The sequence below is a fragment of the Trichosurus vulpecula genome, chromosome 8, assembly GCF_011100635.1.
Source record: "Trichosurus vulpecula isolate mTriVul1 chromosome 8, mTriVul1.pri, whole genome shotgun sequence".
NCBI lineage: Eukaryota > Metazoa > Chordata > Mammalia > Diprotodontia > Phalangeridae > Trichosurus > Trichosurus vulpecula.
Window position 1 is genome coordinate 26713303 of NC_050580.1, and position 19407 is coordinate 26732709.

Here is a 19407-nt window from a genome sequence, read left to right on the forward strand (position 1 = left end):
GGAGAATTCAGGGATATCTCAGAAAATTACACCCAAGCAAAAAGAACAGTGCATTCCTAGGCAATCTGGGCACAAGCTGGGATATGATCTCCTGGACTTCCTTTCCCCTGCCAATAGCAGCAAACTTTAGTGCCCTGGGTCCTTTAGGAACAAGGGCTTGACTGCTCCCTGTGAGAGTATAGCCTTCTTTGAAGCAAATTCAACCTGGAGAGGGGTACCATAGCTACAGAGGGGCCCTGGGGCAAATGGTGAGACAGGAATTTGTCCCTGGGATCATGATCCTCCCCAAACTGAATTTGGCCCAGAAGTTGGGAATTACTATTTAAAGCTCTTCCTCGACCCACACATTCATCACGCTTTGTTATGTCAGGTAACAGTGTCCCTAAATTTGGTGAAGTTGGCCCTCAGAGGAAAGATACAGTGTTCATAGCCAGCTTCAGTTCTGAAGCCTTTTCCACCTTAGTAAGATATGACAGGATTTCCATTCTGCTGGCGTTGCTTTTGAGAATCTAGACTTACATCCAAATTCTGATACGGTTTGCCTTGAAAGAGAATTTTATTGGAGATCTTTTATATGTTGCAAGAACTCAAATCTGTCTAGCTGGGCTAAAGTAAGGACGCAAAGTAGAGGGCACAATTCAAGATAAAGGTCAGCCCAAGAAAGATTGACCAGTAGATCTAAAAAAAGAGTACTGGAGCAATGTAGGGGGTGTCCAGCTCATCCCTGTTAGGTTGGCAAAGAAAATGACAGGACAAGTATTGGAGAACTTGTGGGAAAATACAGGGTGTTCCTAAAGTCTGGACACATAGGCAAATATGCATATTTTCAAGAAAGGAAATAAATGAAATTTTCAACTACATTTTATTTAATTGGAATGTTAACAAATAACATCTTCAATATGATTTCCATCATTTGTGATGCAAAGGTTGATGCACTTTGCAAGATTCACAAGAACTCAATGCAATAACCCCACATTGCCATCAATTTTCCTAAGTGTCCAGACTTCAGCAACATTGTTGTTATACGTTGTTGTTGGAGCTGTGAACTGGACTAGCCCGTTCTGGGGAGCAATTTTGGAACTATTTCCCTATATTTCTAAATTGTGACCTTTAACCTGGCTATTAGCACTATATCTGTCCTCTGAGGACCAACCTCACCAAATATGGGGGGGATCATCAGCAAGCAGACCAAAAGGTGATGAATATAGGGGCTGCAGAAGAATCTTAACTAGCTGTACTGCTTTGTACATAATTGATACATATTATCTCCTCCATTCGATTATGAGCTCCTTGAAGACAAGGACCAATTTTGCCTTTTTTCTTTTTCTGGCACGTAGTAGGCACTTAACAAATGCTTTTTAATTTGATTTGACATTTACCCAATCAGTCAATATCCATTTATTAAACACTTGTATGTTCCAGGCACTGTGCTAAGTGTTGGGAATATAAAGCCAAAAACAGTCCTTGTCCTCAAAGAACTTTCATTCTAATGGGCTAGGGCTGGGGAACAGTATATAAATATATAGATAATTACAAGACAGATACAGAGTAGATGGAAAGTACCCTTAGAGGTGAAGTCTGTAGCAGCCAATAGAAAGGTGGTAGACTGGAAGCACAGAATGAGATGCATGTTTCTGGCACAACCAATGTAGCCAATGATTATCTGATTCAAGCAATCAACCAATGGGTTATTTGTTTGTGCTTATTTGTTATGACAGAGTTGGAATAGTTGAGGGAGTGTCAACATGTATGTTGAAATTTCCTATTTTGAGAACTGAATAAACACTCTGAGCCAGAAACTGAAATCATTAAGGAAGGAAGGAGAGTTCCTAGGGGTTGATAGATACTGGCTACCAGGATCTGACTTGGATGGTAAATTTTGGTCAGTCGATAGGCATTTAAATGCCTTCTCTGTGCCATATACAATCCTCTTTTTCTGTTCTTTATATATGGAAATGTTCATATTTTTCTATGTTTAGCAAATTCAAAACCAAAAGAACCCTGAGTTTTTTTCATTAAAAAACCAATGTCTCAAAGCAAAATCAGAAACCCACATTTTTGAGGTCAGGCAATGGATGGGCCAGTTTCCGAATATATTGTAATATTCATGTCACTTTTTAATGTGAGAAATGATAATCACATTTCATGTAGTACTCTGAGTCACCAGATCTAGAGTTATTTGCTAAACCTTTCTTCCTGGGAGTAACCCGGCTGGACTCCCTGCAAATTCCACCTCCGGGGAGGTCTAACTATGGAATAGCTAGGTGGTAAAGTGGAGAGAGTATAGGACATGGGGTCAGGAAGAACTGAGTTTGAAATCCTCCCTTCAGTACTTAACTATTTGTGTGACTGACCCTGGGCTAATCACTTAGCCTCTCTGAGCCTCAGTTTTCCCTCACATGTAAAATGGGGATAATCTAGTCTAACTCAGAATGTTGCTATAAGGACCAAATAAAACACGTGTAAGGCACTCAGCAAACCTTAAAGTGTTATATAAATGCCAGCTAGTATTATTATTACTAGAACACTCCTGGGAGGACCTAAGCTACTCAGATTCAATTCTTGCCCTGGGCTAATGCCTCTTTCTCTCAGGATTCTTCTGTTTACCCCTACTCAGTTATCTCTTTACTATTCCCCTTTCCACCTCCTGTTTTGAAAGAATTGTGAAATGACTTTCCTAACGTCACATACTTAAGAAGTGGCTGTCAGCATTATAACTCAGCTCTTCTGTACCACCTCTCCCCCCAAACCCCCACCCTGCTTCTACTTCGTTGCTTCAGGCACAGAGAGCAGTACTGGGTGAAGGAGAGATTTTTGCTGTTTTATTCGCTTATTGGGCCAGTGTTTAAAATATGAGCCAACAGAAGGTTCTCTAGGTTCTAAGATTTATGCTGGTGGGAAGCTGTAATGCATTTCAATGGAGAATGATATATCCCCAAACATCACTTTTTTCATTACACCAGGTACAAAGTTACTATATTTCTTAGATTTTTTAAAAGGCATAAACTATTTCCAGCTATTATCTTAAAGACAGATTCAGAAACGTCATACATGGCTTTCATAGGTATAAATTAATACACAATCTTCACTTCAAATAAAACTTTTTGGCTTCCCAATGAGCCTCACAGTCATATTTTATAGGCTGGCCCATAGATTTCCAAGTGTCTTTTTTTTTACTGACTTGAATGGCAGTTTTTCAGCAAGAATGTTGTAGAATTCTTTGAAAATAAAAGGCTAGGAGGGGGTTGCTTTTATTTCCTGCATCATATTGGTAGCATCCTCCACTGACTTCCTCTTCTGAACCCTCATGTGACCCAGCAGTGACCCTGGACTCTCAAGGGATAGGCCAGGTAAGCACACGCTCTGTGTCCCAGGTATAACCAGACCTGGATTGCTTTGAGAATGGTCCTAGAAGCTGCAGTGGCAGCAGCAGATAGTAATGCTAATGATGATGGCTATCATTTATATAGTGGTTACTATGTGCTAACCGATTAACAACCAGTTGGTTCTCACAACAAAACTGGGAGGAAGGTATTATTTCCATTTTACAGATGAGTAAACTGAGGTAAGAGAGGCTTAAGTGACTTCCACAGGGTCACACACCTAGTAAGTATCTGAGGCTGGATTAGAACTCCGGTCTTCCTGCCTCCAGGTCTGATACTCTATCCAGTCAGCCCTTTGTTGCCCCAGGGCTGATGGATCTTGAATACTCTCCTGGTTAATAAAAATAACTGGTATTGATCTGGTACTTTAAGGCTTGCAAAGTGATTTAGGTGTGTATACACCTCCAAACAAGCTTATGAAGTTTTCAAGTGGGGACTCAGAGACTGAGGGAGAGGTTGTGATTTGTTTAGTTACCCAGCTTGGAGATATCAGAGGCAGCATTTGAACCTAGAACTTCCCTGGCTCCCAGTTTAGTACCCTGTCCACCATGCCACGGGTAGTTGGCCACCAACTTATCCTTATACATACTCATCCACACCATCCTTATCATTTACAAACTAATTTTTATTCTGGAAATTTCCACTTTACTTCATCCCCTATTCTGACCCAAAAGGAAATTGCGCAGAGACGTTGTATCTCTGGCTACATCGTGTACTTTTTCACGGCTTCTGAAGATCTGGGACAGAAGGAGAAATAGTCAATGACTTCTAGGCTTACTCTCACTTCTAGGCTATCCCTTTTTAACCATCACTCAGCAACTTCTCTTCATTTGAGGGCCACTCTGTTCACCTTTGCCACCTGATCCAACTCCTTATTCGGCCAAACTCCAGGACATTCACTCTCCTATCAAATTCCTTCAGTTACTGGTTCACAGAAACCACAATCTGTGCTGTCATGCTTAAGGACTTTATTTCAAAAAATAATTCATGTTTGAATTATGACCTTAACCATTAGTAAACATGAATGTTTCAAGGTACAAAGGATAGGACTGAGAATCATGTAAAGAACTAAGAACTTTTCTTACACACAATTAACACACGCATACATACACAGCGCATTCCAAAATTCTTTTTTTGTGTCAAATTTGTTTTATTCTTTACAGTTCCTCATTCATCTTGATTCAGTCATCAGTGCTGCTTCCGTCTGAAGGAGCATCCTTTTGTAAGTCTTGCCTTGCCTCCAGTAGGCTGACAGAGTACAGTGGAGCATCCAACACAGAGGACCACTGTTTGCGTGTGGCTGAAGACAGTGGTGATTTTATAGCACCCTGAGCCCTTCATGTCCATGAGATACAAGTTCGGACTCTGCACCAGGTGCTTCTTGTGTTTGCACTTCTCCTCCTCAGGAGAGGGGTGCAGGAGGTCTTTCATGAGAGGCACATTGGCCACGGGGAGATCTTCACTGCCAGAAAAAGCTCCAAAATTCCTAATGGAATTTTAAGCTACACTAAGATTTTTGGGACACTTTGTGTGTTGTTTGTCATGATAGTGACACAATTGTTAGTGTGTACATATGTACTTCTTTTCTTCTATGAACATTTAAAAATGTTTCATGGATTCAATTTGGATGTCTATCACATTAACCCACCTCTTCCCCTCCCCATGTAGTAGTCCTCCTTTGTAACAAATATGTACAATTATACAAAACAAATAAACTCATTGGCCATATATAAGAAGGCTTACCTGATTCTGCATCTCTGTTCCATCACCTATATGCCAAGATCTAGAATGTATTCTTCATCATTAGTTTGTTAAAGTCATAGTGGGCTGCTGTTTTAGTAAGATTTTTGATCAGTCTTATTTCCCTTCACAAACCACAGGGATTTTTCTCCTTGCTCTTACTTCTCTCTGCATCAGTTATTCTCACAATCAGAACTTTTCGTGGCACAGTAAAATTCCATTGCATTTCTATAACACAATTTGTTCATCCATTTGCCAACTGATGGGCACCAAAATAGTTTCTATTTCCTTGATGTGACAAAAAGCATTGATAGAAATATTCTTGTACATATGTGTCCTTTCTCTCTGTTCTTAACCTTCTTGGGGGTCCATGACTGGTAGTATCTCTGGGTCAAAGAGTGTGTACAGTTTAATGAATTTGGGAGTATGGTTACAAATTGCTTTCTAAAATGGTTGAAATAATGCACAGCTCCATCAAATGTGCTTGAGTGTGTCCGTCTTCCCATGGTCCATTCAACAATTGGTATTTTCCGCTTTTGCCATCTTTGCTAATTGGATGAGTAAGATAAGAACCAAGAGTCACTTTAATTAGCATTTCTCGTATTAGTGATTTGGGGAATTTTTCGCGTGGTTGTTGGTAGCATGCATTTTTTTGAGAATTGCCTGTTTATATCCTTTGATTTATTGGAGAATGTCTTATTATGTTTTTCTCAGCTCTTTATATATCTTAGGTATTAAGCTATTTTTAGAGCAATTTTCTGTGAAGATGCAAACACAGCACAAAACACAGTAATAGGATAATAGATTTGGAGTTAGGAAGATGCAGGTTCAAATCCTGCTTAAGATGCTTAGGTGCTCTGTAGTCCTGGGAAAATAATTTAACCACTCTGTGACTCAGTGTTGTCATTTATTAAATGAGCAGTTTATAATGGAATGGCCTCTAACTCCCATTTTAACCCTAAATCTAAAGTCCCATGATCCTGATTCCCCCATCCCTCCATTTCAATCAATTCCTTTCTGAGCCAAACTGCATTTATTTTGCTCGTACAAAAGCTTTTCAGTTTTACAGAAACTGATTTGGTCATTTTATCTTTTATGATCATCTTGATTTCTTGTTTAAGTAAGAATTCCACCCCACCCCGCCCCCACCCCGCCCAGCCATAGTTGTGAAAAATATGTCCTCTTTCTTCTTATGGTATGAACTTTTATTTTTAGGTCAAGTATTCATTTTGAATTTATTATAATAATTTATTGTAATAATAAGCAGTCAGGGGGTGCAGTGGATAGGTTGCTGGAGGACCTGGACTGATATCCAGTTCAAATTCAGTTTCAGACACTAGTTGTGTGACCTTGGGCAAGTCATTTAACCTCTGGCTGACTCATTTGTAAAATGGAGACAATAATAGCATTTGTCTCCCAGAGGTGCTCTGAGGATCAAATGAGATATTTGTGAAGTGATTTGCAAACCTGAAAGCACTATATGGATGATACACAGGAATGTATATACATATATGTGCACACATGTATACATGCACATGTATGCATGTAGATGTATGTATATATAAGCATATGTGTGTGTGTGTGTATATATATATATACATATATATATATATATATATATATATATATATATATGATTTTTTTTTTTTGCCAGACTCCTTTCCAGTATTCCTAGCAGTTTTTCCAAAAAAGGAGTCCTTATCTCAGGAGCAGGTGTCCTTGGGTTTCTCAAATACTATGCTTTTATAAGCGATTGATTCTGAGTCTTGTTTAACTAATTTCTTCCACTGATCATTTTCTAAAATAATTTCTTTATAGTATAATTGGAGCTCTGGTCCTGCTAGGCCCCTTTCATTCCTATGTCATTTCATTTCATTATTTTTCTTGAGGTTCTTGACCTTTTTCTTATCTTTGGTAGTTTGATGAGTATTTCTTTATTTTTGAAATTCTTTTTTAATTAATTTTTTATTAATTCGTTTATTTGAGTTCTAAATTTTTTCCCTTTCTCTCACCCCCTTTCCACTCACTGAGAAGGCAACCAATATGATATCTATTGTACATGCAAAACTATAAAAACATATTTCCAAATTAGTCACATTGCAAAAAAGCAAGAAAAATAAAGAAAGCGGAAAGTGTATGCTTTTGTGTGCACTTAGAGTTTATCAGTTCTTTCTCTGAGGTGGATAGTATTTTCATCATGAGTCCTTGGGAATAGTCTTATAGTTGATCATTGTTACAATATTTGCTGTTTTTGTGCACAACATTCTCCTGGTTCTGCTCATTTAACTTTGCATCAATTCATGCAACTCTTCTCATATCTTTCTGAAACCGATACTACTTATCATTTTTTATGACACAAAAGTATTCCATCACAGCCATATACTACAATTTGTTCAGCCATTTTGTGGCTATCCCCCCAGTTTTCAATTCTTTGCCACCACAAAAAGAGCTGCTATAAATGTTTTTGTACATATAGGTCCTTTTCCTTTTCTTTTGATCTCTTTGGGGGTATAAACCTAGAAGTGGTATTTCTGGGTCAAAGAGCATGCACAAGTGACAGTCCTTTGGGCATAGTTTCAAATTGCTTTCCAGAATGGTTTGATTAGTTCACAACTCCACCAACAGTGTGTTAGTGTCCCAATTTTTCCACACCCCCTACAACATTTGTTATTTTCCTTTTCTGTCATGGTAACCAGTCTGATAGGTATGAGGTGGTATCTCAGAGTTATTTTAATTTGAATTTCTCTAATCAATAGTGATTTAGAACATTTTATGTGACAATTAAAAGCCTTGATTTCTTCTGAAAACTGCATTTTTGTGTTCTTTGATGAATGGGAAAATAGCTAGTAATTTTTGTAAATTTGACTCAATTATACATATTTAAGAAATGAGGCCTTTATCAAAAAACTTACCATAAGATTGCCTTCTTCCCCCAGTTACCTGTTATCCTTCTTATTTTGGCTGCATTGATTTTGTTTGTGCAAAATATTTTTAATTTCATGTAATCAAAATTATCTATTTTACATCCTTCAAAGCTTTCTACCTCTTGTTTGGTCATAAATTCTTCCCTTATCCGTAAATCTGACAGATATATTTTTCCATGGTCCCCTAATTTACTAATGATATGATTCTTTATGTCTAAATTATTTACTCTTTTGAACCTTATCTTGGCATATGGTGTGAGATGTTGGCCTATGCCTTTTTTTGTCATTCAGTTATTTTTCTGTCATGTCTGATCTTTTGTGACTCTATTTTGGGGTTTCTTGGCAAAGATATGGGAGTGGTTTGCCATTTCCTTCTCCATCTCATTTTACAGATAAGAAACTAAGATAAACAGGGTTAAGTGACTTGCTTCTAAGTGTCTGATGTCAGATTTGAACTTAGGAAGATGAGTCTACCTGATTCCAAGCCCAGTGCTCTACCCATTGTACCACCCAGTTTCTGCCAAACTGCTTCCTAGGTTCCCCAGTAAATTTTGTCAAATAGTAAATTCTTGCCCCCAAAGCTTGGATCTTTGACTTTATCAAACATCAGATTACTATGGTTATTTACTACTGTGTTTTGTATAACTAATCTGTTTCCCTGATCTACCACTCTATTTCTTAGCCAGTACCAGATTGTTTTGATGATCACTACTTTGTAATACAGTTTCATATGTGTTACTGCTAGCTACGCTCTCTTCCTTGATATATTTTTTTTCACTGATTCCCTTGATTTTTTTCATCCTTTTGTTCTTCCAGATAAATTTTGTTATAATTTTTTCTAGGTCTATAAAGTAATTCTTTGGTAGTTTTGATTGGTATGACAATGAATGAGTAAATTAATTTAGGTGGAATTGTCATTCTTATTATGGTCTACATATGAGTAATTAATATTTTTCCAGTTGTTTAGATCTTTTTTATTTTTGTAAATAACTGTGAGTTTGATTAGTATTTCATTAAATTTGTAAATTGATTTAGGTAGTAGCACCATTTTTATTATACCGGCATAGTCCAACCATGAACAATTAATATCTCTCCAATTATTTATTATCTTTTATTTATTTAAATGTTTTGTAGTTGAATTCATACATATTCAGAATGTGCATTGGCGGATGGGATGTCAGATGTTCTATATTTCTGTATTTATTTTGAATGAGAGATTTAAAAAATCCTTGTGTTTTGTTTTTAATATACAGAAAAGCCAGTGATTTTTGTTTTATTTTATATCTAGAGAAGTAGCATGTTGTAGGGGATAGAGAGCCAGGAAGGTCTTGGTTCTGAGACATATGGATTGTGTTGCTCTGGGCAAATTACTTCATCTCTGAGGGCTCCAGGTTGCACATCTCTAAGCCTGTGAGAAGCAAAACAGTTTTAGAACAGCATTGGTAGAGGAGATTCCCTATTCATAAATGAAATTATAGGTCTGGTTCCTTCCCCCCCCACCAAATACCTGAACTACTTGGCATACAGGGTCCTTGTATAGAAATCATCATTTTGTAAGCTGTAAAGTACTACATACCAAGTCAGTTGTTACTGGAATCTTTTTACATCAGTGTTATTTTCAGGTTCATCTGTAATTCACATGATGAGCTTGTGTTTATGTCTCATATTTGCAATCTATCATGGCCTTTCAAAATTATTTTGCTTACTACCATCTAATAGCCTTGTACTCTTGTCATGAACTTTCTGCATCTTCCCGAGTGTTATTTCTCATACTGTAGTAAAAGAATCGAGGGTTGTTATGTGTGTTCCTTTGGGAGATAGGACATATAAATACAGAGGACGGAAAAGGGAAAAACTACCGATAAAGATAAATATGAATCTATTCAATGAACTTTAGCATTGGCAGCACTTCAGTGGCAACTGACTGTTGTTCTAATGTAATCTAAAAGAACACAAATTTATAGTGGAGAGTTCTCATATGAGGTTTTAAACTAAACCGCAGTACCTTAGATTTTATTTGGGAAAGATGGTCAAAGCTGGTCCCAGCTCTAATCACGCATGCACCAACATTCTGTAAGTACAGCTGGCATTTAGGCTGTGGAAATACCCTACTGAGGCGTGAATTCTCTGACAAAGTTACAGAAATTTTACCAAAGTGTATACTAGCCTAAAGGTAAGCATAAAACATATTTAAGCTCTTCTCTCCCTGAAAATATGCTCCCTCTCAATGGGAACAGCTAGAGAGTGGAAGGAACACTAGGTAAGTGGTCAGAAAGGCTATTCGAGATCTGAGGTCCAGCCCTGGATCTACCTCCCCTTGTCACGTCTTCTTGGGCAAATCAGTCAGTCTTCTAATTCTCAGTTACCTAATCTATAAAATGGAGGTAATAATGCATACTATGCCAACCTTATAGATTGGCTGGAAACTTACAGAATGATTCTTTCAAAGTTTAAAGGGACCTTTGTAGCCATCCATTCCAACTCATTCAAGATAGGAATCTTCAATATAACATGAGTGACAAGTGGTTAGCTAATTTCTTCTTCAAGCCCTCCAAGAAGGAAGAACTCATCATCTCCCAACACAGCCCATTCTTCTTTGGGACGGTTCTAGTATTTTTTAGGAAGATTTTCTCAACATCAGGCAAAATCTACTTCTTTACTACCTCCATCTTTTCTTCTTGTTTTTGTCCTTTGATCCCAAACTGAACAAGTTGGATCCTCCTCTGTGTGATAGATATTACTTCTACTTTTTATTCTCTAGGCTAAACATTCCCTTTTCCTCCAGCTGATACAGTTGGTATCTAACTTGGGGAATAGACAAAGAAATCAAATGAGAATGTTTTGAAAGTGCTTCAAAATGTTTGGGATTTATTAAAATTGATATTTGTTCTTCTCTTCAACTGGGTATTGATTTGCTTTGCAATAGTCAGACCATGGGACCTCTCTTTGTACTTAGGGTCATTGTCAGTCAGCTAAAACGCATTTAGAAGTGCTTATGGATTCAAAGAAAGGCAAAAGCATAATTCCATTGGAGATAAGTTGCTCAGCACACACCGGATGGGATGACTCCAAATACCCATATGTCAGCATATACTTGCTGATAAGTAGCATAAGTACTGTGCAATGTCTTTTTTGTGTGTGTTCCAATCTGTGATTTTACTGGTGTAAGAAACTATTAGTGTAGACACTCCTTCCATCAGAGCAGACTGGCAACTTTTAAGAGTTTCCTGGGGTTCTGAGAGGTGAAGTCATTTGCCTATGGTTATGATTCACCAGCCTCTTCTACCTCCATGCCTATAGCCTTCTCACCCTTAAGATACTTCCTCTCTTGTGGCCTTTCCTCTGATTTTTTCCTTCCTGGGACCACTATTTTATGGATGGCCCACACCATCCATGGAAACTTTTCTCCAGATCCACTTCTTACTCTCTAGACCAGGCCTATACAACCTGCAGCCCATCAGAGCATTTCGGGTGGCCCACAAAAAATGAAGAGGATGTTCCTTTACATTTTTCGTGGGCCTCCTGAAGTCGATTGGTGGGACGCAGGTTGTGCAGGCCTACTCTAGACTTTTCCAGTCTTCCTCCTCCTTCACTATCCAACTCCCTTTTATGTCTTGTCTTCCTCATTGGATAGGCAGCTAGTGGATAGAACACCAGGCCTGGAGTCAGGAAGAACTGAGTTCAAATCTGGCCTCAGAAGCTTACTAGCTGTATGACTCTTGGCACTTAACCCTGTTTGCCTCAGTTTCCTCATTTGTAAAATGAGCTGGAGAATGAAATGGCAAACCATTCCAGTATCTTTGTCGAGAAAATCCCAAATAGGGTAACAGAAAGTTTGACATGACTGAAACAACTGAACAACAAGATTAGTCTGTAAGCTCCTTAGGAGGAGGGACTGTTGTCTTTTTTGCTTGCATTTACATCTCTAATATTTAGCCCAGTGCCTGATCTAGACTATGTACTTCACAAGTTCTCTCTCATTATCACCATCATTATCTGTCTATATCATCATCATCGTCCATTAATCTATTGTCATCATTATCTGTCTATATCATCATCATCGTCCATTAATCTATTGTCATCATTATCTGTCTATATCATCATCATCATCCATTAATCTATTGTCATCATTATCTGTCTATATCATCATCATTGTCTGTTTTCTGTCTATATCATCATCATTGTCTATTTTCTGTCTATATCATCATCATTGTCCATTTATCTATCATCATCATCTATCTTCATGATTATCCATTTATCCATATTCATCACCTATCATAATTATCATCATTCTTTATGTATTGATCTATATAATCTATGAATCAGAGGCAGGACTTGAATCCATATCTTGATTGATGACATCATATTGCCTTTCCCATAGTGGATATTTAGTAATTCTTTTTTTTCATACTATACTTTTGTCGTCATTGCTGTGTTGAACTCCCAGTGAGCAAACACCTTCTACCAAAGCAGACTGCCCCCTCCTCTGCACCAGAGTGTTGTCCAAGGGCACTGTGGCTCAGTGCTTCACCCAGGGTCCCTAGCCAGGATGGAGCAAGTGCTGGCTTGCAGCCACATTCTCTTGATTCTAAGGACAGCTTTAGAGCCATTCTGCTGTGTTGATGCATCAAATCTTTGTTACATGAATGAAACATGGTTGACATCTTCACAGGTTCTGGAACAATTTGTAAACACACATAATAGAATAATTTGAGTTCTTCCTAGAAGCCACAGGGCTTACAAAGCTGAAATCAGAGTGTCTCTTCCCCAAAATAGTAATATGGATATAGTTGAAAAGTTTCACTTGCACCAAGTTCTGGCAACATGTTATTCCTCAAGGCTTCAGTTTGATTACATACCACTTATTGCAGATGAGTTCAGGTTGGGACAGACACATTTAATAAATTACTGAGCCATAAAAGTCCAGCAAGGAAATTGGGGGCCATGCCTTTCAGATTGACCTCTGGAAGATAACCATGAATGATGCCATGACACATTACTCATGGTATCATTGGCAGCAGACTACTGGGCTAAGTGGGTTATTTATCTAATCCACTATGGAGTTTCTTTTGTTCCTGTGCCTGTTTCCTAGAGTAAAAAATCCCCTGTATAATTCTGGGGAGAACTGAGTTAAGCACCAAGTTTATTGCCAGCCTCTTACAACTGGAAGGCAAGGGTGGGTGAAGAGAGAAATCTGACAGGTCAAAATTATGAAGGAGAAACTGGAATGACAAAGAAAGATATTAGAACTAACCCAAACCTGACACTTGCAAAGCATCAGAGATTTGATAAGAAGGTTTTAAGCACAAAAGTACCCTGTCATTGCCCTAGAATGAGACAGCCCCGTTAACAGGAAATGAGACTAGATAGAACCTCAGCATCTAAGAAGACTCAATACCACCTTTGACAGTCTCACCTGTCTTTACATGTCAATAAATTTATTGAAATGAAATCTCAAAAGAATTGGTGAGAGTATTAGAGCATTATAAGAACTTTGGTTACCATGTCAAAATAAGAGGCAGAGGAAGACAAAGCCCAAGGTCAAGATTCACTTTTGATTCCAGCCTGTCACTCACCTCCAGGTGACACTTGACAAGGTAGTTAAAGAATATACCAGGTGCTTTGAGGGAAGTAGATGAGTAAATGATCATGTGGCCTCCTCTCAGTGCCTCAGGCATCTCCTTTGGATTTTTTTTTCTTAGTCATAGATAGGTTACAATTGACATTGTTAGAGGGCATTCCCATACACAATGAAATTTCAGATCTTTAACACATTTGCATATTCAGTGCCTACAAAGGGGTCTCCTCTACTGCTTGTTACTGCTTGTTAACACATTTGCATATTCAGTGCCTACAACGGGGTCTCCTCTACTGCTTGTTTCTAAATGTTTCTCCAGGGCTCTGGGATCAATAATGATGCTTCAGGAGGAAGAGATCTTTAGAGGGCACCATGCAGGTCTGAACTCTTTTCTCCCTGAGCTATTTAGCTGTGTCAGAAAACAGCAGTAGATGAGACACAAGAGGGAAAATGCCTTCTTCCTATTGGATTCATCCAGGTTTTCTTGTGGGACACAGAGTGTGTCTGTATGTAAATTAAAGATATAGGAAGGAATGGGAATGAAGTTGTGATTAGGGAAGGGGATGAAGGGTGTTTTGAGACTCTAAGGGTGACCTGAGTAGTCCAATCTTTGCTTGTTGTTCCTAGGGATTTCTCTTTAGACTAGACCCCTGCTAAACACTGTGCCACTATGTCAGGGTTGCTCACCTGTCCGTGGTTAAATGTAAAGAAGGCTGGATCTGAAGTTGTAGGATCATGGATTTAGAGCTGGGAGGGACATCAGAGACCCTTCAGTTTACAAAGGAAGAAACAGGAATAGATAAGTTAAAAGGCTTGTTGAAGATCACACAGGTAATAAGTTTCAGAGTTGGTATTTGAACTCAGGTCCTGTGACACCAGAACCATAACTGCTTCCATTGTACCATGCTGCTTCTAGTTAGAAGAACTGGGTTCAAATACTGCCTCTGACACTATGTGATGCTGGACAAGTTACTAAGCCACTCTAAGCCTCTTTGTTAAATGAGACAGCCAGGCTCCATCACTTCTAAAGTTTCTTCCAGTTCTATATCTATGATATAGATGACATGACAGATGAATCAGAGAAGCAGACTTTCTAGGGAAAAGGCTCTAAAGCTCAGGGATGTCCCAATGCAGGGATAGAGGGAGTTTAGCTTTTAGTTACCTCTGCTCCTCTCTTGGCATAAAAGCGCTCCTTTGCTTCTTCTCACGTCCCTGGGGTTTAACTTTGTATCTCAAAACATGTCACAAATGAGGCCTGATCCTGGCTCAAGTGGGCCTTGAATTAGGAAGAGACCTTAGCTCACCATTATTCTCTTATCATTCCTGGTCTTTAGTAAAGAGACAGTCCTTAATATTGAGCCCACCATCTGTCCCTCTGGTTGTGCTGGCCAGTGATCAATAGGTTTTAGATGGAGTATAGTCAGAGAAGAGCTGACCATCACAAATGTGGTCACCAGCTGGGCCAAGTTCACTGGTCATATAGAAAAGCAAAAAGCATCAGGTCAGTTTGATTGGATCATACAGGAAGCAAATGGGAGTAATAAGCAACAAAACACTAGTATTGGAATGGTAGTTTTGCTTCCTATTAAGGCTGGATCCATTCATTGAACATTTTTAAGCGCCTACTATGTGTTAGGCTGGTTGTTGGCCTTCATTCTCGAGGAGGACCAAAATGACATTACTATGCTTGAGTCAAGATTCAATGTGCCCAACTGTAGCTGATCAGGCCGATATGAACTCCAAATGCTCTACCACAGGTTGGGCACAAATAGTCTGTGTGAACCCTTGGGGTGGATGTGTTAGGCACTGAGATGCAAAAGGACAACAGTACTTGCCCTGAAGGACCTTATATTCTACTGGGAAGAAACAACAAAGACACATACACATAAGGAAAAAGAAAACGTAATTTTTTTTGGCTTCCTATCAATGGAGATGTTAGGTCCTTTTATTTTGAGGTTCATTGGGGCTTTGCAGTTTCCTCCAATTTTAGCACTGTGACCTCTTACAACATTGGCTAATGTCTTTACAACATCATCTTAAGCTTGCAAACTTTCAGATAGGTCAGCTCCATTGGAATATGTCACTGCCACATCATTTATTTATTTTCTTAAAAGAGAGGAGCAGTGATGTTGTTTTCCTGTTTTTCAGGCTAGAGCTTCTGAGTAAAGATCTTTTCACAGGGGAAGAATGAGGCTCTAGGGGGCAGACTTCAGCTGCTTTTGCAGAGACAGAGAAAAATTTTCCAAAGGCATTTCAAACAGCAGGAGAAAAACCACCTAATGAGTCAATGCCTTTTACTTTCATTCATTAATCAGACGGATCAATAATTGTTTGAAATGGGAAGGGAATATTAAAACCTCTTTGGAGGGGAGAGTTGAAATGGTTTCTAAGTTAACAAAAATGACAAATATCAAATCTCTGACTTACCCTCAGTTGTGACTGGCCTGCATCTTCTGCCCGTGGTCCTGGCAAGAATGTCACAGAGCATGAAATGATGGGGACTAATTAAAGTTCCATATTTAGAGAGGGACTCAATTCTAGGAAAGGAGACAGATCTTTCTCAGGTCATAGTTTGCAGGGATGACACATATTTACACCTTTCAGCCACCAGCTGCTGGTGAATTTTCTCTGGTTGAAATTGTTAACTTGCATTGCAGGGTGAGAGTTTCTGGTTGTGACACTAAGATTGCTGCTTCTCTACCTGCCCCCTTCTATCCCACCATTAAGATGCTATATGACCTCTTATAAGTCTCTTTCTCATTCTGGGTCTCAATTTCTTTACCTGTAAAGTGAGGGGATTGAATGAGATGACCTGTGTCCTTCCCCTTCCCCCTACCCTACCCCAGCCACCCAAGCTCTGGTATTTGGCAATTGTATGAACAGTTCCATTATGACAAAATTCAATTTAATTCAAGCAATTATTAAGCAGAATGAAGAATGCCATTTGCCCAAACCTTCTAAGGGTACTCTATATCTGCTTTGTATGGGTCTTATATATACCTATATATGTACATGTTGACCCTCCCCTTAGAATATAAGCTCCTTAAGGGCAGGGTCTGTTTTGCTTTTGTCTTTGTATATCCAGTGCTTAGCATAGGAATATAGTAGGCACTCAATACATGCTTTCTGATTGAATGCTTCTGCCATTCAGGTGGACAGGTGGCCTATGGAGCTTGGCATTCATTTTACATCTCTAAAACAGAGAGTACAACTTGCCAAGTTGGACCTAGAATTAAATAGAGGAAGGAAAACAGGCTGTATTGCCTTAAGGAAATTGCAAAGCTCCTTTAATGACTCCACATTTTCCCCAGAAACAAAGGCTTATCTTTTTAATACCAATATTCTATTGGCATTGCTACATGGCTTTGAGACATAGAACACAATGGGCTCTGAAGAATTGAAAATGAATATAACACAGAGCTCATCTCTTCCTTGAATTGAGATAGGGACTGAGTAAGAGAAGATGGAGTGGCCATGGGGTGAAGGTGAGGGCTGGTCGGCGGGTGGTCAGAGTGATCCATCGGTACCCTTGCCATGTCAGGAGAAATTGAAGATAGCCTCCAGGGTGTTTGATGGGCGCCCTGGGGCCAACTTAGAGGAAGACTTGGCCAAGAGTCATATAGGATGGGCAGGCATGGTCTACATTATGAGAGGGACGGGGTACCCAAAGATGTTTTTGAATATGTGCCATGCACTGTGCTAGGCATTTGGGAAACAAAGGCAAAAGCGAAAGCAGCAGCTGTCCTGGAGAAGCTTCCGCTCCATCATCTAACTTTGTCTAACACAAGGAAGTAGAAGGACCGTAGGATCATTGAGCTAGCACTGGAAGGAACTAAGAGGTCAAGTCCAATTCTGTAATTTTATAGATGAAGAAACTGAGGCCTAGACAGGGTAAGTGACTTGCCCAAGGTCACAGAGAGAATGAGTAGCAGAGCTGGGATTTGAACTCAGACTCTGACTCCAATTAAATTCTGTAAACACTTATTGAGCTACTACTGTGATGTGCCAGGTATTGTGCTTAGTGCTGGTGATACACATATAAACATCAAACAGTGCATGCCCTCAAAGAGCTTATCCTTTACTAGGGGTTACCGCGTGTACAATGATAAGTAAATACACGGCAGCCGAGGAGGCAGAAAATTCTAAAAACTTTCTGGGAAGTTTTCACGGAGGATATTGAGATGAAACTGAGCCTCGAAAGAAGATAAAGATTCTGAAAGATGGAAAGGAAGAGAAAATTCATTCCAGGCAGAGGAGATGGTTGGTGAGAATGCATGGGGGTGGGAGATAAAATTTTGTGTTTGGGAAACAAGGTATCCCATGCAGTGCATCTCCCTTCTCCCATTGGTGTATTCTTCCTGGAACCTCCAATGTGAGGAAGGGTTTGGACCATCCATGGTTCACTCTATAGAGGACCCTCCCTCATCTTCTCAGCTCTTTTTTACGTGTTATCTTCCTCCATTAGAATGTAAACTCTTTGAAAGCAGGGACTGACTTTCTTTTTGCTTGCATTTGTACCTCCAGTGCCCAGAATACTGCTGGAAAATTAGAAAGCACCTAGTAAATGCTTGTGGATTTAACTAACATGAAAGAGAGTAATGTGAAATAAGACTGGAGAGGTTGGTAGAGGCCAGACTGTAGAGGGCCTTGAATGGAAAACTGAAGAGGCTGTATTCTTTCCTAGAAGCAGCAAGACCCACAGAAGAAGTTAGACAACGGCAATGACATGGCCAAACTGGCACCTTAGTAGGATTATTCTAAAAGTTGTGTGGAGAATAGATTGGAGAGGAGAGAATGGACGCAGGAAGACCAAATTAGAGGCTGTTTTAATAATCTAGGACAGAAGTGATAAGGGCCTGAGATAAGGTAGTGTGGAGAGAAAGGGTCAGCTATGAGAAATGTTACTGGAGGCAGAACTGATGGCTTGGAACATGATTCCATTTGGGAAGTTAAGGAGAAGGAAGAGTCAAAGATGATGATGATGACCCTGGGTGCCTACAAAGGGACACCCTCAGAAGAAGGTCATACAGCTGTTCAGTAGTGGATGACTTTTGTTTGTTCTGTTGTTTCAGTCGTGTTTCACTCTTCATGACCCCACTTGGGGTTCTCTTGGCAAAGCTATTGGAGTCATTTGCCATTTCCTTCTCCAGCTCATTTTATAGATGAGGACAGATTTGAACTCAGGTCTTCTGACTCCAGGCCTGCTGCTCTCTCCACTAGCTGCCTGTCTAATAGGGGAAGACAAGACATAAAACGAAGTTGGGTAGTAAGTTTCTGAGGCCAGATTTGAACTCAGGAGAGCTGAGATTTAAACCCAGATCCTCTGACTCTAAATCTAGCACTCTTCCTTAGGCACCCAGGCTGAGGTGATCAAAATTTGCAAGTCTTCTGAAATGCCCACTTAAACCTATTTTCTACCATGGTCAATCTATTCCTCAGCATTCCCCATCCACCTATACAGCCCTTTTACAACAAAGGGGAGAGACCCCCCCCCCCTTTGCAATTTTACAGTTCACCTTTAAAACAATGGCTATGGAGCAAAATGATTAATAGCCTCTATTGATTTTCAAAAGTAAGGAAGCAGAGTGGAGTGAAGCAGTGAATAAGAAGCTTAACTTTCCCATTACTGTTCCTTCGCTTTTTTAAAAGGGTATTTGGAAATGACTCTTTCTTGGGGAATGTCAGTGAGTTTCTAAATATTAAAAACCTTTTCATGTGTTGTGGAAAGGTGATGAGTGTTCCTTTTGCTAGCACAACTCCTGCTTTTCAAAGCATGCTGCAG

General features: G+C 39.4%; 1 protein-coding gene across 1 annotated transcript; it reads right to left on the bottom strand.

Moving 5' to 3' along the window:
• Positions 1 to 4571: 4571 nt before the first annotated feature.
• Positions 4572 to 5149, bottom strand: LOC118829441 (40S ribosomal protein S27-like). The gene is made up of 2 exons (XM_036736462.1): positions 5127 to 5149; positions 4572 to 4845 (listed from the first exon to the last, which is right to left on the bottom strand). The coding sequence occupies exons 1-2, from the start codon at positions 5147 to 5149 to the stop codon at positions 4572 to 4574; spliced, it is 297 nt and encodes a 98-aa protein (XP_036592357.1).
• Positions 5150 to 19407: the final 14258 nt, after the last annotated feature.

What these genes read in the sequence shown, in the direction of transcription:
- LOC118829441 (XM_036736462.1), bottom strand. Translation starts at nt 5,149, where the DNA reads ATGGAACAGAGATGCAGAATCAG. An exon ending in GAACAGAGATGCAGAATCAG is followed by an intron (nt 4,846 to 5,126) that starts GTAAGCCTTCTT and finishes TTTTTCTGGCAG; the next exon opens with TGAAGATCTCCCCGTGGCCA.